This window comes from Saprolegnia diclina, assembly GCF_000281045.1.
Source record: "Saprolegnia diclina VS20 unplaced genomic scaffold supercont1.6, whole genome shotgun sequence".
In the NCBI taxonomy this organism is placed as follows: Eukaryota; Oomycota; class Saprolegniomycetes; order Saprolegniales; family Saprolegniaceae; genus Saprolegnia; species Saprolegnia diclina.
Genome location: NW_008246073.1, coordinates 167,261 through 184,875, shown reverse-complemented (window position 1 = coordinate 184,875; position 17,615 = coordinate 167,261). Strand labels below are relative to the sequence as shown.

General features: G+C 59.1%; 9 protein-coding genes across 10 annotated transcripts; 5 read left to right on the top strand and 4 right to left on the bottom strand.

Annotated features, from left to right (window-relative positions):
• Nucleotides 1-224: 224 nt before the first annotated feature.
• SDRG_02563 (hypothetical protein) lies at nt 225-1,211 on the bottom strand. Its single transcript, XM_008608159.1, has one exon. It carries the CDS (start codon nt 1,166-1,168, stop codon nt 389-391), a length of 780 nt encoding a protein of 259 aa, XP_008606381.1. The 5' UTR covers nt 1,169-1,211; the 3' UTR covers nt 225-388.
• Nucleotides 1,212-1,433: 222 nt separating this feature from the next.
• On the top strand, nt 1,434-3,489 carry SDRG_02562 (hypothetical protein). Its single transcript, XM_008608158.1, has one exon. It carries the CDS (start codon nt 1,573-1,575, stop codon nt 3,400-3,402), a length of 1,830 nt encoding a protein of 609 aa, XP_008606380.1. The 5' UTR covers nt 1,434-1,572; the 3' UTR covers nt 3,403-3,489.
• On the bottom strand, nt 3,385-4,404 carry SDRG_02561 (hypothetical protein). Its single transcript, XM_008608157.1, has 3 exons — nt 4,083-4,404; nt 3,889-4,039; nt 3,385-3,835 (listed from the first exon to the last, which is right to left on the bottom strand). The coding sequence occupies exons 1-3, from the start codon at nt 4,369-4,371 to the stop codon at nt 3,499-3,501; spliced, it is 777 nt and encodes a 258-aa protein (XP_008606379.1). The 5' UTR covers nt 4,372-4,404; the 3' UTR covers nt 3,385-3,498.
• A 1,076-nt stretch (nt 4,405-5,480) lies between these two features.
• On the top strand, nt 5,481-7,349 carry SDRG_02560 (hypothetical protein). Its single transcript, XM_008608156.1, has 5 exons — nt 5,481-5,552; nt 5,595-5,700; nt 5,746-5,839; nt 5,886-6,055; nt 6,101-7,349. Exons 1-5 carry the CDS (start codon nt 5,525-5,527, stop codon nt 7,197-7,199), a joined length of 1,497 nt encoding a protein of 498 aa, XP_008606378.1. The 5' UTR covers nt 5,481-5,524; the 3' UTR covers nt 7,200-7,349.
• Nucleotides 7,350-7,494: 145 nt separating this feature from the next.
• On the bottom strand, nt 7,495-8,550 carry SDRG_02559 (hypothetical protein). The gene is made up of 4 exons (XM_008608155.1): nt 8,378-8,550; nt 8,204-8,330; nt 8,019-8,153; nt 7,495-7,966 (listed from the first exon to the last, which is right to left on the bottom strand). Exons 1-4 carry the CDS (start codon nt 8,490-8,492, stop codon nt 7,657-7,659), a joined length of 687 nt encoding a protein of 228 aa, XP_008606377.1. The 5' UTR covers nt 8,493-8,550; the 3' UTR covers nt 7,495-7,656.
• A 662-nt stretch (nt 8,551-9,212) lies between these two features.
• On the top strand, nt 9,213-10,729 carry SDRG_02558 (hypothetical protein). The gene is made up of 5 exons (XM_008608154.1): nt 9,213-9,853; nt 9,898-10,061; nt 10,109-10,133; nt 10,190-10,399; nt 10,450-10,729. Exons 1-5 carry the CDS (start codon nt 9,254-9,256, stop codon nt 10,648-10,650), a joined length of 1,200 nt encoding a protein of 399 aa, XP_008606376.1. The 5' UTR covers nt 9,213-9,253; the 3' UTR covers nt 10,651-10,729.
• A 344-nt stretch (nt 10,730-11,073) lies between these two features.
• SDRG_02557 (hypothetical protein) lies at nt 11,074-12,705 on the top strand. Its single transcript, XM_008608153.1, has 7 exons — nt 11,074-11,131; nt 11,180-11,331; nt 11,380-11,621; nt 11,667-11,814; nt 11,865-12,046; nt 12,093-12,410; nt 12,456-12,705. Exons 1-7 carry the CDS (start codon nt 11,119-11,121, stop codon nt 12,517-12,519), a joined length of 1,119 nt encoding a protein of 372 aa, XP_008606375.1. The 5' UTR covers nt 11,074-11,118; the 3' UTR covers nt 12,520-12,705.
• Nucleotides 12,706-12,913: 208 nt separating this feature from the next.
• On the top strand, nt 12,914-14,090 carry SDRG_02556 (hypothetical protein). Its single transcript, XM_008608152.1, has 3 exons — nt 12,914-13,537; nt 13,591-13,675; nt 13,726-14,090. The coding sequence occupies exons 1-3, from the start codon at nt 12,970-12,972 to the stop codon at nt 13,994-13,996; spliced, it is 924 nt and encodes a 307-aa protein (XP_008606374.1). The 5' UTR covers nt 12,914-12,969; the 3' UTR covers nt 13,997-14,090.
• Nucleotides 14,091-14,346: 256 nt separating this feature from the next.
• SDRG_02555 lies at nt 14,347-17,425 on the bottom strand. 2 transcript variants are annotated; one of them, XM_008608150.1, is made up of 15 exons: nt 17,383-17,425; nt 17,128-17,334; nt 16,969-17,076; nt 16,839-16,913; nt 16,647-16,790; nt 16,515-16,592; nt 16,339-16,469; nt 16,115-16,286; nt 15,804-16,068; nt 15,638-15,760; nt 15,462-15,577; nt 15,099-15,416; nt 14,953-15,051; nt 14,837-14,914; nt 14,347-14,795 (listed from the first exon to the last, which is right to left on the bottom strand). In XM_008608150.1, the coding sequence occupies exons 1-15, from the start codon at nt 17,404-17,406 to the stop codon at nt 14,472-14,474; spliced, it is 2,262 nt and encodes a 753-aa protein (XP_008606372.1). In that variant the 5' UTR covers nt 17,407-17,425; the 3' UTR covers nt 14,347-14,471. The 2 variants fall into 2 exon arrangements, with proteins under 2 accessions (XP_008606372.1, XP_008606373.1); XM_008608151.1 differs by having other exon boundaries at nt 14,347-14,780.
• Nucleotides 17,426-17,615: the final 190 nt, after the last annotated feature.

Sequence of the window (17,615 nt, the reverse complement as noted above, 5' to 3'; positions counted from 1 at the left end):
GCAAGAGCAAGCCAACAAGTGGAAGCATCCTCGCGACGGCGCACCCACGCGCGACGTCTCTTTCGACGACTTCGTGGCCTTCGACTTCCTCGGTAGTTCGATACGAGGAGGTCCGACTCCGTGAGCCGTCAAGCAGGCTAGGCGCTTGTCACTTGTGTTGACGAGGCATGCTGCGAGTAAGCGATCCTTGAGGACGCAGGATGCTCAGTGAACATTAGAAGGAAGCCAGCCGCTTGTTTAGCACTCTGTTCGAACCGAGCAACGATTTGAGTGTGCGGAAATAGTAGGAAGCATTAAGTCGAGCGAAGGTGAAACAACTCGACGAAGCTCCAAGGAGAAACAGAAAACACATCACATTGGGCAGAGCCTGAATCTACGTCCGACAAGGTTATGGACTCGATGAGAATGAAGCATCCATCGTCCAGACGACGGCGCCGTCATGACCGTAGTTGTCTTTGGCAAGGCTCGGTGGCAGCTTGTACGTGGCGACGCGCGCGAGGCGCTGGTGCGGCAGAAACTGCCGTCCGGGGTCCCCCACCAGCACCGTGGCGTTTGCAGAAGCGAGACCATGCAGCCAGTCGATGACGCGGCGCGCCAAGCCTTCTTCGTAGCACACATCGCCGGCGAGCACGACGAGCTGGGAGGCATCCGCGATCTTATACTGGCGCAGGAGGTCGGACAGCGGCGTGCCGACCAAGTCCCGCGGCTCCATGGAAACCTGCGGCATCCGGTCAGCTGCGTAATGCTGGATCAAATTCATGTGCGTCGCCGAGCACGACCATTCGTCAATGTCGTTGACGATGGCCTGTGACGCGCCTTGGTCGAGGCTTACAATCGAGCCAATGCCGCAGCCCGCGCCAAAGTCGAGCACCGTCTTTCCGGCGACGACCGCCGGTGCGTCAAGCAGGTACCGGCAGATACCGTAGCTACCCGGCCAGCAAAAGGCCCAGAACGGGTCTGGGAACGGGTACGTGGCGGCCACCTCGCTCGACGCTGTCCAGAGCGCACATTTGGGTGTGATGAGCTGCATCTGGATGTGCGCCAGGTGCGGGCAGTCGATCGCCGCGCGCTCCGTGTGCCCGGATATCCATTCTTGATGCATTGGCGGCAGGGTGTAGTAGCTGCGGCGCCCAACCGACGCCGGTCGTCGGCGCAGCAGCCGGAGCATGGCGGCAGAGAAACACGCAAGCTTCTGTTTGGTCCGATTTGAATGGCCAAGATAGAAAGGCCAGAGAATTTTATTTCATTTTTTGCGTAAAGTTGACTCGGATACGCAAGCATCTATTTGAACGCAACTTGAAGGACACGAGGAGCAGCAATATGATGGGCAACGCGAGGCAGCAGGCGGCGCGTAAGCAACGACCAGCAGTAAAGGCTACGTACGCATGCGAAGGGCCCTTCGGTATGCTCCGACTTGAGTGAGAAATCTAAAAGTGCGTCGAGCTAAACCAGCATAGATCGGCGAGGTGAGCCCCAAAAGTGTGTGCAATTAGTCAACGCACCTTGTGCTTTTTTAATGCAGTGTATCTTGACACAAACAGAATTTGACCGAAAGCTCGAACCGTCGTCATCATGTGGGGTCTTCGCCGCCATGCCACTGCGCCGAGTCTGCGCCGGTCGTCGAGCCTGTGGCACCAGAGCTTCTCACGCCGGGCGCCGTACCGACCGCAGAACCTCGGTCTACTCCAGTACATTTCCTTCTACCAGTACACGAAGCTCGAGGCCAATGGTCTGCCCAAGCTGCGCCACCAGCTCCTAACCGACTGGCAAAGCTTTGGCGTCATGGGCCGCGTGTACATCGCCGAAGAAGGCATCAACGCTCAGATCACAGTCCCGATGACGCGCCTCGACGACTTCAAGGCGTACCTCGACAACCTCGAGTGGCTCGACGACGCACTCCTTAACCTCGGCGCGGTGCTCGACCACAACGACGCGACGCCCGAAGGAAAGTGCCCGTTCCACACGCTTCACATCCGTGTGCGCCCGCACTTGGCCCACGACGGCCTCGACAAGACTCTGCCGATGGACGACCGCGGCGTCGAGCTGTCGCCGGCCGAGTGGCATTCGACGCTGTCGTCGCCGACGCCCAAGCGCATTTTCGACTGCCGCAACTACTACGAGCACGACGTCGGTCGGTTCGAAGGCGCCGAGCGCATCATGGTCGACACGTTCAAGGACACGTGGGCGTCGCTCGATGCGCTGCTCGACGGGTCGCCCAAGGACACCGAGTGCATGATCTACTGCACCGGCGGCATCCGCTGCGAAAAGGTCGGCGCGTACCTCAAGACGAACGGGTACACGAACGTCAAGCGACTGCAAGGTGGTATTGTCCACTACGGCAAGTTTGTCCGCGAGCAAAACGTTCCTTCCAAGTTTCTCGGGCGCAACTTTGTGTTTGACCAGCGCCTCTCGAACGACGACCAAGCTTTGTCTGAGGATGTGCTCGGGCAGTGCTACCAGTGCCGAGCTCCGACCAACACGCACGTCAACTGCGCCAACACGCTTTGCCATGGTCTCGTGCTCCAGTGCGACGCCTGCCACGCAGCATTTGACGGCGCGTGCAGTGCCGAGTGCCAACGCATCAAGCACGAGATGGACGCCATGGCCCTTGACGCGCGCAAGGCCTTTGCAAAGGCGAACTCGCACCGATTCCAGCACCACTTGGTGCCGAACGCCCGAGTGCGTCCCGGCAACCCGTTCCACGCCCGGGCGTACTCGACGTACCACATCTCGGAAGGCACCGTGAGCCCCGAGCTCAACGACTACGTCCACGATGTGAGTCGCATTCCCGCGTCGACATTGCAGCTGTCTGCATGGCGCGATGCGATTAGCCATGACTTTAGCGACGCCCTCATGCAGAAGATGATCTCGCCGGGCCAAGCCAAGGCCCTCCAGTTCCTCGTCCAGGCGCTCAGTGCGTCCAACGTACTGGAAGTCGGCTGCTTTACTGGCTACTCGGCCGTCGCCATGGCGCTCGCGCTGCCGCATGGCCACGTCACGACGTGCGACATTGACCCCAAGGCGATTGCGTGGACGCGCGCACAGCTGGCGACGGCATCGATTTCGAACGTGACGGTGCAAGCGCAGCCGGGCCTCGACCTGCTCGCCACGACCACCGAGACATTCGACTTTGCCTTTATCGACGGAAGCAAGAAGGATTACGTGGCAGTCTACGAAGCGCTCGTGGCCTCCGACCGCCTTCTCGCCCCGAAGAGCTGGATCGTGTTTGACAACACGCTCTTTCGGGGCCAGGTCGTCGAGCACGCGTTCGGCCGCGGCCAACCCACCGAGAAGACGGCGTCGCAGCTTCTGGCGTTCAACAAGTACGTGGCGAACGACGAGCGGACGCGCAGCGTCGTTCTTCCCATGTACGATGGTCTCACCCTCGTGCAAAAGCTGTAAACGACTAAACAACGACTCTCTATTACGCGTACGAACTAGAAGCGTTGATTCGGATAGATGAGAGACTCTTATGCCAATACCTTGAGAACATTTTGTTTACTTTTTCTTCATCGCACTGGCCTTGGCGCGCGCGACCGACCGCGCAATCGTTGGTACCACGTAGCCCGTGACGCTGAGCGTGACTGGGTAGAAGACCGAGGCCATGACGACGCTGGCGGCCCACGTGCCCATGGCCGAGCCGAGCTCGCCAAAGCCAAACTGCTCCAAGTAGGGCAGAATGTCGACGCCCTGGATGAGCGCAAAGTAGAGCGAGTTGACGACCGTGAGACCAGCGAGGCGGGATCCAATCATGTAGCACGCGCCGTACTTGTCCATAATGTCGGTCATCGTCGACATGCCTTTATGCAGCAGCGACGACTGGTCGCCTGGCACACTAGGACACACGACATTCAGACACACTGGAAGCCACGGGAAAGGCGGTCGCACGTGGGAAACATGCTCGAGACGCGGACGCGCGAGAGGGGCGGGAAGATCTTAGCGAGCATGGCGGCCATGGCGAGGTCGAATGGCATGCGCAGGCGGCGCAGTGGACGGCTGGCTGCAAATGCAAGTGCAAACTCGGGCGAAATGACCACGCCTAAAGCTCAATCGAACGCGTGTCGAGGCGAATGAGAGAGTACCCGAGAGCTGGAGCAAGCCATAGGTGCCAAAGATGCTGGCCATGTCGGCCGAGATGACAAAGGCCATCGTGGTCTGCGGGTGGTGCTCCATCGAGTGGTTGAGGCGGTCGACAATGTCCTGGAGCAGCGACTTCTTTGCTGCGGGAAACACGCCTGGAAAGCCGCCACTACCCTTCTCGTCGTCGTGCTGGAACATCGTAGGTGGCGTCGACGACGAGAAGAAGACACGCGCCGAGGCGCCGCGGCGGCGACCGGCGCCAAGGATTGCGCTCGACGACCGCAGGAACATCGGTGGGCTTCGAGAACTTGGTGGTCAAATCCGTAAAACCTGCACTCTTGTCCGGATACCAGCTCTCCGCGCGCCAATCACATGGCGTGTACCAGCGCAGGTGTCAATCAGGACTGATAGTTTCTAAAGCGTCTCAACTACGGACAGATATCTCAGGATCGTCTCAATTATGTGAATCGCACCGGCGCGCTGGCTTTGGCCTGTCGGTGCGAATCAACGGTTGGGTACATGCTTGCTGCTTTTATATTTCCTGCAACTAGCGATGCATGGGATGGGTCTGCTACCGAGACCGCAGCGTATCGTGATAAGAAGCGTGGTCCATGCGGCCAACCAACTCTGAATGATGACGCAGGTGCCAGCATCCAAACTCTGGTATGAATCAAACTCTGGCAGCATCTTACATTCTGGCTCCTCGCCTGCATCACTTCCCAACGTCGTGCCAACGACATTTCATACTCCCACAGCATTGTACGAGCGGTGAGTAGAAATGGCAGCCAACTTGTCCAAATCCAACGCTGGGGTTGATGCTGCATGCTTGCACTGCAAAATACACTGTATCAGGCCACCACGAAAGCATCCACATCCAAAGCTGTGTTCGGTGCTGTTCGAGGAGCCGTTTGAGGCAGCCAACATTTGGTCCGAGACGCTCATCGACACCTTACTCGTGCCTTGGATCCTGGCCAGCGCCCACCTCCTCTATGTGGTCGGGCGATAGAGCGGCTGCCTCTCGCAACGTTGCAACTTGGTGATTTCGAAGCGAATCGCTCTCGCGTTTCGTCCTTTTTCGCGCGACAAGCTCGATAGGCGTGGGCTTGGCCTACTCGCGACGTCGCGAGCAGCCACGGGCTCCTGGAAGACGCTCTCGGCGGCGGCGGTGTGGGCGCTGAGACAGTGCTGGTAAAACTTCAACAAGGATTTGGTTGGTTCTGCCTCGTGCGTTCTGGTTGGGCAGTCGCTTTTATTGGCCGTTCGGATGGTATGCCATCACATTTTAATACCGCTCACATACAAAAACGAAGTGGATTGGCCTTTTTGCATGTATAATAATATGATGCCCCGCGCCGAATTACTGGCTGGCGAGCGCAATGGCATGGCCAGTATCCGGAAACTTTCCATTCCTATTTTGCTGGGACCTTTGCCGAGACCAAGTGCCATGAGTGCCACGCAAGAACCGCAACTCGGTACGAGCTTCTGTCGCCAAGCACGCTCATGCGGTCGTCTAGTGGGCGCCGCCTTGAAGGACGCGCTGAAGAGCCAAGTCGAATTCTACTTCTCCAAGGCCAACCTCGCGACCGACTCGTACTTGGTGTCGCAGATGAACGCGCAAATGTAAGCTCGTCGGCCGCCACGTGCATGGACGCCAACTGTGGCTAGGTTTGTGCCTATTGACACGATCCTTGGCTTTGCCAAGATCAAGGCCCTCAGCGACGACGCGGCGCTCCTCATTGACGCCATCAAGGACTCGCAGGTGTGCCATACTTGGCCTTTGGCCTACCGCTGACACGGCGCGGTAGATTGTTGTCTTGAACGATGAGAAGAACGCGATCAAGCCCAACATCAAGTCGGAGCGCAACACGATCATCCTGCGTGAGATCCCGTCGGCGACCGCGCCGGCCGAGGTCGAGGCCATCTTTGCCGGCTGCGGCGCGGTCACGAGCGTCCGTAGCGACGTTGGCGACACTTGGTAACCACTTCGATCCTTGGTGGCGCTGGCTGAATGGAGCGGTAGGTTTGTCACGATGGCCACGGAAGAGGAGGCTGTCAACACGCTCCTTGCGCTCCGCAACAAGACGTTCAACAACGCGCCGATCAAGGCCCGCCTCAAGTCGGAGAACCTCTTCAAGTCGTTCTTCCCGCAGTCGACGCCGTCGGTGGACGCGGCTGCCTCGCCGGTCACGACGTCGGCGTACTCGGTTGGCATGTATGGCAACGCTGGTTACTATGGCGCGCCCAACAGCTACGGCTACGCTGGCAAGGACGGCCGCCCGCGCAAGGGCCAAGGCAACAACTTCCGCGCGGCCAACGGCGCGCCGGCGCGCACGCCGTCCAAGGACGGCAAGAAGGGCTCGACCCCGAGCGCCAAGAAGGCCAAGGACACCAAGAAGGCTGCGACGCCGGCCACGACGCCCAAGAAGGAGTCGTCGGCCAAGCCCAAGTCGGAGCGCCAGCCGATCTTGAACGCGGTCAACTTCCCGCCGCTCCCGACCAACGTTGGCGGCGCTGCCATCACGCAGGCGTACTCGCACGAAGACATTATGGAGATTGTCAAGAACATGGACGAGACCGACTGCGTGCTTCCGGCCGGCAAGATGGATTTCGAAGCCCACGCCGCCGCGCTCACGCCGGACGCCCACCCGGACCTCCTCCGCAACCAGCGCACGTACTCGATCGAGCAGGCGCGCGAGGCGCTCCGCCAGGGCCGCCCGATCCGGTCCGACTCGGTCGGCTCGGTCGACTACGAGTCGATGATGTACGGCGAAGAGTACACCAAGGTGGCGCGCGAGCTCCGCCAGCAGGCCCAGGAGAAGGCCGTCGAGGAGGGCAAGCCGATCGTGGCGGCGGTCGCCGAGAAGCCCGCGAGCGGGTACGCGGCTGCCTTGATCAACGGTGCGGCGGCGGCCGCTGCCAAGAAGGAAGAGGCCCCGAAGAAGAAGGAGGTCGAGTCGCCCAAGAAGGCGGCGCCGGTCAAGAAGGCGGCGCCGGCCGTCGTCGTCGAGGCGAAGAAGGAAGTGAAGGAAGTGCCCGTCGTTGCGCCCACGGGGGCCTGGGGTGCGCGCTCGTTCTTGGACATTGTGAAGGAGCCCAAGAAGGCCGACACCGAGGAATAAAGCAATTTAGGATCAGACTGCATATAGCGTATGTACATATATTTCAACGTGTCTCATCGCACCGACCACGCGCCAATGGACGAGACAACATGCAACTTGGTCGCCGTCGCGATTCTCACTAATAAAGCTGCATAGCTCCTTTGCACGGAGAAGGTCCTTGAACAAGTATCACCCGCCAACGGCTGTAGACCCTAAACCTAGTGCTGCAGTCGCTGACCCATGCGAATACTCACTCACACGACGGTCGACCCGACTCTAAAGCTGTCCTTGGGACGAGTAACCCTAGTAACACCCCGACATCATCTTTGGTCACGTAGCGACTACCCGTCCAGTACACGAGTCTACTGCGAAGGGCTTGGACGAAAGTCCACCTGGACGCCAACGACAGCAGTGGTAGGCGGTGGACGCGTTCGTTGTTTATATAGGCCTCGTCGATATACAGGGCGACGTCCTTCTACTACTTGATGTGCGCGTGCTTGTTCCAGTACTCGACCGCCTCTTGGTACTTGATCGGGTCGATCGGAACACCCGAGCCGCCGGCCTCCTTCCCGAGCGCATTCCGGAAGTAATGCATTGGCTCCATGGGCAGCTCCGTGTCGACGTCCTGCGCAATCACGTTGGTGATGCGCCACGGCGCGTCGCTGAGCGTAATGTCCTTGCCCATCGCTTCGTTCTCCAAGAAGACTTGTTCGCGGCTGTAGAGCACGATATCGAGAAACTTGGCCGTCACAGGCGTCACGCTGTGCGACGGAAACCAGCGCATGAGCCTACGCCACCATCCTTTGCATGAGCATACATACTTCGGGGCGCTATGCGTACACAGGGAGCTCCTCGGGGCGGCGCTTGGTGTAGCCCGACTGGAGCAAGTGGATCGACTTGTGCGTGATGGGCACCGTCTGCACGCGGGCGTTAATAAAGTTGGGCACAAACAAGTGCTTGCAGAACGGGGCGTAGCTACGCATGCACGTTCAGAGCCCACTGGGCGACAGAGGATGATGGCGTACCCGTCCACGAGCGCATACTCGCCGTTCTCGTAGTACTTGTTGATCATGGCTTCAAACTTGGTCTTCTCGTACTTGACTTGCGTTCCGCGAAAGTTAGCGTCGTCAAACTGGCGCATGACAAACTCGTCTAGTTCGCGCATGAGCAAGCGTCGCCAACTATGCATGCGATCGCACCGAGAACGATCGACGGCGACGACGGCTTCTTGGGCGTCTCGTCCGGCGCCAGCGAGCTCATGGCGCGGGCGGGCGGGCGGAGCGATCTTGCGCGGCGAAGGAGGAGCAGGGACATGGCAAGGACGGCGCGAGACGGACTTTGTCGACGGTCTTGGCACCAAACACGAATGCGAAGTTCGAAGTGTTTATTTGCGGTCCGTAGGGTTTGCCACCAAGCCGGACGTTAAAAACACGCAACTTGCACCAAGCTTGGGTGCCGATCCCGCTGCATCGCAGCAGCATTGCACGAAACAGGATGTGCCCCTACTTGCCCAGACGTAACTAGGTGGCGACTCGCACCCAGCCCACTCGGCTTCCTGTTTCCAGCCACCCTTCTCAGCCTTCTCCAGCCCTCTACGACGCCACAAGGTCGACGAGGCGTCGTTCGGCAGCTCTCCTTCCGGGTCTAGCGGTATTGGCAAACATACTGTCAAGGTCATCAACGCCCAAGCATTACTAACCCAGCCCATAGATGAAATGACCGTTGAGGACCGCGTTTCAACGTTGATACATGCGCGAGCGGAGAAGGTGTGCATTCTCTCCGCCGACTAAACGTCCAACGCACAACAGAGGACTATCATCCTGTATTGTCGAACGACAAGCGACTGCTTCTTGCTACACTGTAGTAGCTCTACACTGTAGTCGAGTCGATGCACCCGCTGCTACTCGGTACTTCAAGCCGTGGCGCTGCAGCGGTTGCGTGGTTTTATCCTTCATACTTCGATCTTCGCTTGCCATTATCCGGCACATGGCCGGACGCACCACAAGAACGATCTTCGATGTCTTCGAAGTTCGAAGGCAGGCCGCCACTCGGTGGCTACAATAAATCTTATCGCCATGTCGCTCTCGCTCGACAAGTCGGAAGAGTCGGTCTTCCTCCGCTTCGCTGCCCGCTTCTGCGGCGTCAAGACGTCGTCGGCCGCCCATGGCGACATCCGCCTCAAGCTCGGCAACGTCATCCTTAACGAGACCAACACGATCGTGCGCTACTTTGCCCGTGCGGCCGACCGCGAGCTCGAGCTCTCGGGCACGACGCCCCTCGAGCAGGCCGAGATCTCCGAGTGGATGAGCGTCGCTTCCAACCAGCGTGCGAACGAAAGCCTCAACAACAAGGGCCAGTGGAGCCTCCTCGACGCCCACCTTGCGTCGCGCGTCTACTTTGTCGGCAACCGCCCGACGCTCGCGGATGCGACGCTCTTCTACGTCATCTACAAGGCCTTTGTCAAGTCGCACGGCGCAGTCTCCAAGCATGTCAACCTCCGCCGTTGGTTCAACCAGCTCCAGCACACGGTTGGCATCCGCGGCTTTGAGACCATGCCCATCATTGACGTTGCCGTGCACCAGCACTTGCTCATGGTCCACACGACGACGACGGCGCCGGCGGCCGACAAGAAGGCGCCAGTGACCGACGAGGCCGCGCCTGCCAGCAAGGCCAAGGTACTTGACGCCGCCCAATCGCAATTTGCATGACCACTTGCTAGCCGGACGCCAAGACGGACGGCAAGGCCAAGAAGGAAGACAAGCCCAAGAAGGAGAAGAAGGCGGCGGCGCCTGCGCCCGTCGTTGACGCGCAGCCCGACATCACCAAGCTCGACATTCGCGTCGGCAAGATCGTCAAGGTCTGGAAGCACGAGACCGCCGACAAGTACGCTCCACCCTTCTTCTCATCACCACCTCATCTTGGCATCCTAGGCTCTACTGTGAAGAGATCGATGTCGTACGTTGCCTCTTCCGTGCTCTCGACAGTGATTCTCATCTTGTTTTGGTGTGCAGGGTGAGGATGCGCCGCGCCAGATTGCCAGCGGCCTCGTCAAGCACTACTCGCTCGAGCAAATGGAAGGTCGTATGTGCCTCGTCATGTGCAACCTCAAGGCGCGTGCGCTCGTCGGCTTCAAGTCGCACGGGATGGTGCTCTGCGCGGTCAAGACGGACGCCGATGGCACGGAGAAGGTCGCGTTCGTCGAGCCGCCGGCCGGTGCCAAGGTACTGTGACGCCGAGTGATTGCATAGACGCTTAGTTTTGCCCATCGTAGCCGGGCGAGCGCATCGTGTACGAAGGCCTGACGGGCGAGCCGTTGAGCCCGGCGCAGGTCGAGAAGCAGAAGGTGCTCGTCACCGCCGGCGAAGGCCTCAAGTCGGACGCCACCGGCATTGCGATGTGGAAGGACCACAAGTTTATGACGAGCGCCGGGCCGTGCTCGTCGCCGAGCATCACCAACGGCATCTTGAGATAAGCACATCGCTCGATGTGCGCCGAGGTCCCATTTTGATGCACGTATAATGTACGCACGCCAAAAGCGTTTGTCCATCCTGCGCAGAGGCTAGAGTTCTGTACAAGAAAGGTTTGTGGCAGGTGAGAACGAGCACAGGTCCTCGAGCAGGTGAGGAGGAGCGAGGGTACCGACATGAGCAGCGTCGGCGTGGCGCAGCTTCGCCAATGTGGTAGCGCATGGGTGGGACGATGACCATGAAGCATTACGATACTGTCGACGATGTGGACAAGTCGGCGCCATGGATGGCCGCCACGGTGGCGACGGTAGCCAAGGCCATGCGCTGGCTGCATCAAGGTGCGGTGTTTGGCGTGCTGTTTCTTTTTGAACCAATGGCATCGCGCCAAATGTACTGCGGTGGCCTATATTTGACCAATCAACGCACAGTTTGCAAGCCGAGTCCCCGACGTCACTTGTGGAAGCCGACGAGCGATGGCGCAACCTGGTACGCGCCGACCTTGACGTAGCGCCGCACAAACCTTGCTGCGTGTAGTTCCCTTCCGCAACCCGAGCGCGCCGTACCAGCCGCGCCGCGCGGGCTTCAACCCCCAGTACCAAGCGCCGGCGGCGAACGACTTTTTCGACGGATCCGCCCACACGGGCAGCAACAATGGCAGTGGCAATGGGTACCCCGACCAGCGCCAGGTAAAGAGCCGAGGCCGACCTGCGTCAACTGATGGCGCCGCTACGTAGGCGTACAACCGCGGCCACGTCGCGCCACAGGAGCCTTCGTACGGCCAGCCCCAAGGCATGATGGGCCAGCCACAGGGCATGATGGGCCAGCCACAGGGCATGATGGGCCAACCACAGGGCATGATGGGCCAACCACAGGGCATGATGGGCCAACCACAGGGCATGATGGGCCAGAGCGCACCGCCCATGGGCGCGTTCTTGGGCCAGGCCATGGGCAGCGGCAGCCCCGAAGAGCTTCTCAAGTACGTGGGACATCCTGGTATGCTTATCGACGACGCGACTTGTAGCAACCCGATGGCCGGCTACATGATGTCGCAAGGCGTCGGCTTTATGGAAAACAAGATCTCGTCGTTCGTGCCCGGTGCAAAAGGCGCGTTTGGCTCGGTCAAGTATTACTTCACCGTCAACAACGCATATGTGGTCACGCGCCTCAAGGTCTCGTCCATCATCATGACTGCATGATCCTCCTAACTGTTTGTGTCTAGATGCTGCTCGTGCCCTTTCTCCACAGCAACTGGCGCCGCCGCACCGAGCCCAGTGACTCGACCGGCGAGATCACGTACAAGCCGCCGACCGACGATGTGAACGCGCCGGATCTCTACATCCCGCTCATGAGCTTTGCCACGTACATTCTTCTTGTCGGCTTCATCAAGGGCACATCGGGCCAGTACGTTGCTTGCTCTGGTATATCTGCCTGATGGATCGCGCGCTAGGTTCAACCCGGACGTCATTGGCGACGTGGGCATGTACTGCGTCATGCTGCAGTGCCTTGAGATCGCGGTCATGAAGGCGTGCTTGCACGTGCTCAACAGCAGCATCTCGTTCCTTGACCTTGTCGCCTTCACGGGCTACAAGTACGTGCCGCTCGTGCTCAACACGGTCGTGCGCATGCTGTTGGGGTCGATGGCGTACTACATTGCGCTCCTCTACACGGGCTTGACGACCACCTATTTCATGCTGCAGTGCCTCAAAGGCTCGGTGCCCGAACCAAGCTACGAGTCGCGGCGCTTCCGCACCTACATGCTGCTCGGGTACGTCGCAATGACTAGCCACGGACGGCGGCTCACGCTCCCTAGGTTGTCGGCGGCCCAAATGCTACTTATTTGGTGGAACTCGTACACGGGCGAGATCCAGGCGTAGACGCTTCTGCAGCCCAACACGACATTGCATTTTCCGACGAAATACCTCGTTTCTGCAGTTCCGCACGGATGATTAGCTAACCTCGCAACGAGAGGACTTGGGCGTCAACATCTGACAACCCTAGCCCCCACGAGTGTTCGGCCCAATCGCTCGGGCCGGTGTAGTCGCTCTAGCCTGCCTTCCCGTCTCCTCGTACAGTCCAGTCGATCGTAGTAGCCTCAACGTCGACGAGACGACGCACGGCAGCACGAAGCAGCTTGCGCTGCGGTAGCAACTGCTGTGGTGTTGATGCAGCCAAGATATGGCGTCGTGTGATTGGTGGATGCGTGAGCCAATCCCAGCAGCCCATGCTACGAAACACAGTGGACATACAAACTGCAAGTACACGCAAAAACAGGCGGCAATTCAACTGACCGCAAACCACATTTGGCGCAGGAGGAGGCAGAACCGATGGCGATCCCGACCGTGTACGTGGCATCGCTCAGCGCCTTTGTCGCTGGCGTCGCCATCAGCTTGCAGTACTACGCGCTGCCGTACGCTGTCGTACTGGGTCTTCTCGCTGCGTATCTCCCGAGCTTCTTGGCACCGACGCAGTTTTCGCAACGCGGTGGGTACTGGCCATGGTTTGCGACGCTCTCGCTCTGGAAGGCGCGCGCGCCGGTGCCAACGACATTGCACTTTGAGACACCGCTGGCTAAGGAGACGCAGTACCTCTTTTCGTCGCATCCGCACGGCCCCACGTCGTGGCACCATGGCGTCATGATCACAGGCGCGTCGACGCCGGCCTTTCATGACGTGATTCCTGGCGACCGCCGCCGCCACCTCGGCGCGTCGATCGTGTTTCGCATTCCCATCTACCGCGAGCTGCTTCTCTGGCTCGGCGTCGTCGATGCCAGTCGGTCCGTTGCGCACAGCGTCTTGGCGTCCGGCAAGAGCCTCGTGATCCTCGTCGGTGGCATCCAAGAGCAAATGCTCGCCGAGTACCAAAAGCACCACGTCTTTCTCCATTCGCGCAAAGGTACACAATGTCGATTGTGATGGACAATATTGTCATGATATACGCTTTTGTAGGCTTTGTCAAGCTCGCGATCCAGCACGGTACGGCCATCGTGCCCGTATATGCGTTTGGTGAAAATGATCTTTTCCGTCCGTCCACGTACGAGTTGAATTCTACGATCCAACAGGAATTTGAACTCGAGTCGGTAGGTTTTTGCTGCCGCTGCGGCAGTGGTTTGCTCGGAAATTCCTTATTGCGATTCCGCTCTGCGTCGGCCCGACGTGGTGGAACCCGTTTAAACCGTTCCCAGTCGAGATCCACCAAGTGTACGGACACCCGATCCCAACGACCAAGTGCGACAACCCGTCCAGCGACGAAGTCGACCGCGTCCACGGCCTCTTCCTCACCGAGCTCCAGCGCATCTTTGACAAGCACAAGGCAGCGTACGCAACGCCGGACGCGACGCTAGAAATCTTGTAAGGATAGCGCGTAGCCAGAGACATCAGACAATGCACGTCGTCGTGGCCTTCACTGCGCTCATGTCCACTGTACGCCGATATTGCCGTCATACTAGCACCCGAGGACCAGGATGACGGCCAAGGGAATCCTGAAATGATTTTAATGATTAAATGACAGTAAAGAGCCATTTCAACACTAGGGTTAGGGTGCGACCGCCAGTCAGTGCTTCCAACTGGCGGTCGCACCCGTGAAAGAGAAGAAGGGGCTGCGCCTCCGGGACTCGAACCCCGTCTCTCCTGCGTGTGCAGCAGGAATCCACCCGTGTCGGCAGCTTGACACTGCCACGCCCAACCGTCAAGACAGACCCAACAGAACGAGCAAGCACGTCAAGGGTTGTATACGACTATCAACGAGATCTGACAATGTGCAAGCACGCACTGGCATTGTAGAATTGAGTACATTTTTGGTCGATGGATCGTGACGAGGACAGTCGTGACTAGGCCACGTAGACGTAAACGGCAGCGCTGCGCGTCGCGCCGGGCGATGCGAGACGAACGTATTCTTTCTCCACGAGCAGCTCCAAATTGGTTTGCACAAAGTCGGTCGACGGCACGAATTGGTTGGCGAGCATCGTCGTCACTTCGGCGTGCAGCTGCAGGAATGCGCACTCGCGCCGCGCCTTCATCACGCGCACGAGTGCCGCCTGGAGCGCCATCTTGCGGTCTTCCGTGACTTCGCGGGGCGGCCCACTGGACGCCGACGGCGACGACACCGACAACGACGACGTCGGCGGGTCCAGCACTGACTGCACCGGCATGGCCTACACCATGTGCATTCAAAAGGCTCGTGCAGAAAGCTCACCTTGATCCGGGACCGCTTGTGCGCAAACGATTCGTTGAGCGTGTACAGGGCGCCGTCCGTCAACGTGAGCAGCTTCATCTATGAGGCGGGTGAGCTTCGATTGGCGGTCAAGCAACCTTGACGAACGGATGCAGCTGCTGGTGTACAGCGTCGAGGCTCGGGACGCGCGTGGCATCCCGCAATTCGGTCGCCCGCCACGCCGACCGGTCGTTAAACTAGAAGAGTTGATGAGTTTGTGGAAGCTATTGTCATGGAATCGGACGAGCAGGAGAAGGATCATTTGGTACAGACTCGCGTGGATTTCGTAGAGCCGACCGCCCAGACTCAGTCGGAGGAGCCCGTGCGAGAGGTGGTGGACCCAGTGCAGGCGCCGGCCCGAGCTCTGGCTCGCGTAAAAGGTCGTAAAGAGGTCGACTTGGTACTGACACACGGCGGGAAGGTGCAGCGTCGAGGCAATAGACGGCGTCGGAATCGGCCACACCCCCGCAGTGAGCACGTCAAAGCTAAACGCGACCAGATAGTTGGGTTCATTCATGCCATGATGCTCGTGGCGCCACGACCGGTACGCGTTCGTCGTTGTCTACGCGGTCGCTCGATATATCCCAGTGTGCCCTCCGATTCATACCGAGCTCAGGAGCTTGTCGGCAAACATCTTTTGGAGCTTGGAGACGAAATCGCAGCCGCAAATGTCCCGCAGCTTTTGCACCAAGAGCACTTCAAATTCATGGGCCATCGACGAGCCTGCATACAGTCAAGGTAGCTATGTAAGAGGACATGGACATATTGAGTCGATCTGGCTACCATGGATGAGCCGTTGAGAAAGCAGCTTGGCGTAGAACGTCTTGAAGACATCCTTGTCGTCCAAAAGACAAAAGACGACGCCGATCTGGTCAATCTTGACTTCGACCTCGTTGTCGTTGAGCCCTACCCCGTATAAGCCATGTACGTATCAAGTTATTGAGCGAACCGGGTTTGGTCATGAGCACGTGCGTGTACTTGGCGAGGAGCTCGGGCAGGCGCGGGTGGGCGTTGGCAAAGGCCCGGCACGCCTGGTCCAACGCTGTGCGCATGAGTGCGTGGAAGCCAAACGCGTCGCGAATGAGGTCGACAAACTGCTCGCGCACACGGACGAGCGCTTCAATGTACAGCTGTGGGGAGCGCAGCGTCGCGTCCATCGGGAGCTGCTTGACAACGTCGAGGCCGGTTTTCTCAATGTATTTTTTGAGATTTGTCTAGTGGCCATATTGAGATTGAGATTCAAATCGGAAATAAATAGACCTTGAAGAGCATGAGCGCGTGCTCGTTGGGGAGTTCGGAGAAGAGCGTAAAGAGACGCCGGAGGTCCGCTGTTTGGTTGGCCGCAAGGAACGCGTCCACGTGCTCGCAAATGCGATCCGCGTGCTCCTCGACGAGGACGCGGCAACACGTTTGTCGCGCCTGCTTGACCGTGCTATCCATAATTCCGCATGGTCGGTACGGGCCAACGTGGATGCGCTGTGTACATGCGGTGCATCTTGCCATCGCAGCGGCGCTCTTCTTGCTTGCAGAGAGCTTCCACGTGGGCGAGGTACTCGGCGATCGAGAGCCGCGAGAGGAGGTCTTGGGCGACGCCGGCGTAGTACGCTTCCGTGTCCTACCCTTGCGTAAGGATATGATCGTGGCTTGGACTGACGACTACCAGGAGGAAGACCGACTCGACTTCGAGGCGGTAGAGCTTCAGCGGGTCTTGCTTGTTGAGCCCGAGCACGAGGTAGATCTACAGGACCACGTCGACCTCACGTTGACATAGTTGACATGGCGTGATGCGCACCTGCACCGTCGTGGCCACGAGGTCGCCGTGCTCAAAGAAGGCGTCGCCTGCCTCGCGCGCGATGCGAAAGATGTGCACGAGCGCATGCACAACGCGGTGCTTGAGCGCGCTGTGTGCAATGTCACGCCAAATGCGCAGCGCGAGCTAGCCATGGTCCTGCGTCTTCGCTGCATTTCCTGACGAGCACCTTACCTCGGGCACGGGGTATACGCCTGGAATCGGCGCTTGGCCGTACTCGGAGTGGGCGTACCGAATCCAATACCGGTTCTGTAGGCAGAGCGGAATGAGACCTCCAACGCTCTAACACATACAGAGAGCGCACCAAGTAAGCAAAGAGCTCCGAGACGTAGTTGCTGCCTGTCGAGTAGACGTTAAAGTGCGAGCAGTAGAGCGCGAGGAACTCAGCGTCGCCCGGCTCGGCCGTCAAGAGCTACTCAGATCTGAGACTAGAGCCGCGACAACGATGATCGTGGGCGCGCACCTCGACGATCTCGGTGACGCGGCGCACGAGGATTTCGCGTAGCTGGAAGAAGAGCGCCTCGGCTTGCGGCGCGCCTGGGTTGGTGCAGATGCTGTACACGCCATGGTAGACGCCCTGCCATTTCTCGTACGAGAACGGAGCGTGCGAGCCGTTGACGAGGACCTCCACGGACGGCTCGATCTCGTTCCAGACCATATCAAAGTCCACCTAGTCGGCCATGAGGCTCGGCGAACGCGCGCAGGATGGCGAACGCACCGGCTTGGACTTGAGCAGCGACATGGCGGTCGGTACCTGCGACCTATCTTCTTCTGCTGTGGAATGTTTTTGGATCCAACCTCTTCTTGTTGATACCTTCGAGTATTTAATTATAAAGGTCCAAGCAACGGATATAGTGTACTTCGACATCACGTATGTGAATGGTACTTCACCCATGCAAGCCAGATGACTGCCTCGGATACGACCACTGCATACGTGCAAGTGCATTGTAG

Bases quoted from the DNA above. Each gene is read 5' to 3' on its own strand.
- SDRG_02557 (XM_008608153.1), top strand. The intron at 11,332-11,379 runs GTAAAGAGCCGA...GCCGCTACGTAG, and splicing joins GGTACCCCGACCAGCGCCAG to GCGTACAACCGCGGCCACGT. The intron at 12,047-12,092 runs GTACGTTGCTTG...ATCGCGCGCTAG, and splicing joins ATCAAGGGCACATCGGGCCA to GTTCAACCCGGACGTCATTG.
- SDRG_02562 (XM_008608158.1), top strand. From the start codon at position 1,573: ATGTGGGGTCTTCGCCGCCATGCCACTGCGCCGAGTCTGCGCCGGTCG.
- SDRG_02560 (XM_008608156.1), top strand. From the start codon at position 5,525: ATGAGTGCCACGCAAGAACCGCAACTCG. The intron at 5,701-5,745 runs GTAAGCTCGTCG...AACTGTGGCTAG, and splicing joins TCGCAGATGAACGCGCAAAT to GTTTGTGCCTATTGACACGA. The intron at 5,840-5,885 runs GTGTGCCATACT...ACGGCGCGGTAG, and splicing joins ACGCCATCAAGGACTCGCAG to ATTGTTGTCTTGAACGATGA.
- SDRG_02559 (XM_008608155.1), bottom strand. From the start codon at position 8,492: ATGTCCCTGCTCCTCCTTCGCCGCGCAAGATCGCTCCGCCCGCCCGCC. The intron at 8,154-8,203 runs GTACGCCATCAT...GTGCATGCGTAG, and splicing joins GAGTATGCGCTCGTGGACGG to CTACGCCCCGTTCTGCAAGC. The intron at 7,967-8,018 runs GTACGCATAGCG...ATGGTGGCGTAG, and splicing joins CGCCCCGAGGAGCTCCCTGT to GCTCATGCGCTGGTTTCCGT.
- SDRG_02555 (XM_008608150.1), bottom strand. From the start codon at position 17,406: ATGTCGCTGCTCAAGTCCAAGCCG. The intron at 17,077-17,127 runs GTGCGCGCCCAC...AGATCTGAGTAG, and splicing joins GCGTCACCGAGATCGTCGAG to CTCTTGACGGCCGAGCCGGG. The intron at 16,470-16,514 runs GTAGTCGTCAGT...ACGCAAGGGTAG, and splicing joins TCGAGTCGGTCTTCCTCCTG to GACACGGAAGCGTACTACGC.
- SDRG_02561 (XM_008608157.1), bottom strand. From the start codon at position 4,371: ATGTTCCTGCGGTCGTCGAGCGCAATCCTTGGCGCCGGTCGCCGCCGC. The intron at 4,040-4,082 runs GTACTCTCTCAT...ATTGAGCTTTAG, and splicing joins TGGCTTGCTCCAGCTCTCGG to GCGTGGTCATTTCGCCCGAG. The intron at 3,836-3,888 runs GTGCGACCGCCT...CGTGTGTCCTAG, and splicing joins GTCTCGAGCATGTTTCCCAC to TGTGCCAGGCGACCAGTCGT.
- SDRG_02563 (XM_008608159.1), bottom strand. From the start codon at position 1,168: ATGCTCCGGCTGCTGCGCCGACGACCGGCGTCGGTTGGGCGCCGCAGC.
- SDRG_02558 (XM_008608154.1), top strand. From the start codon at position 9,254: ATGTCGCTCTCGCTCGACAAGTCGGAAGAGTCGGTCTTCCTCCGCTTC. The intron at 10,062-10,108 runs GTACGCTCCACC...TTGGCATCCTAG, and splicing joins AAGCACGAGACCGCCGACAA to GCTCTACTGTGAAGAGATCG. The intron at 10,400-10,449 runs GTACTGTGACGC...TGCCCATCGTAG, and splicing joins AGCCGCCGGCCGGTGCCAAG to CCGGGCGAGCGCATCGTGTA.
- SDRG_02556 (XM_008608152.1), top strand. From the start codon at position 12,970: ATGGCGATCCCGACCGTGTACGTGGCATCGCTCAGCGCCTTTGTCGCT. The intron at 13,538-13,590 runs GTACACAATGTC...ACGCTTTTGTAG, and splicing joins CTTTCTCCATTCGCGCAAAG to GCTTTGTCAAGCTCGCGATC. The intron at 13,676-13,725 runs GTACGAGTTGAA...TCGAGTCGGTAG, and splicing joins GATCTTTTCCGTCCGTCCAC to GTTTTTGCTGCCGCTGCGGC.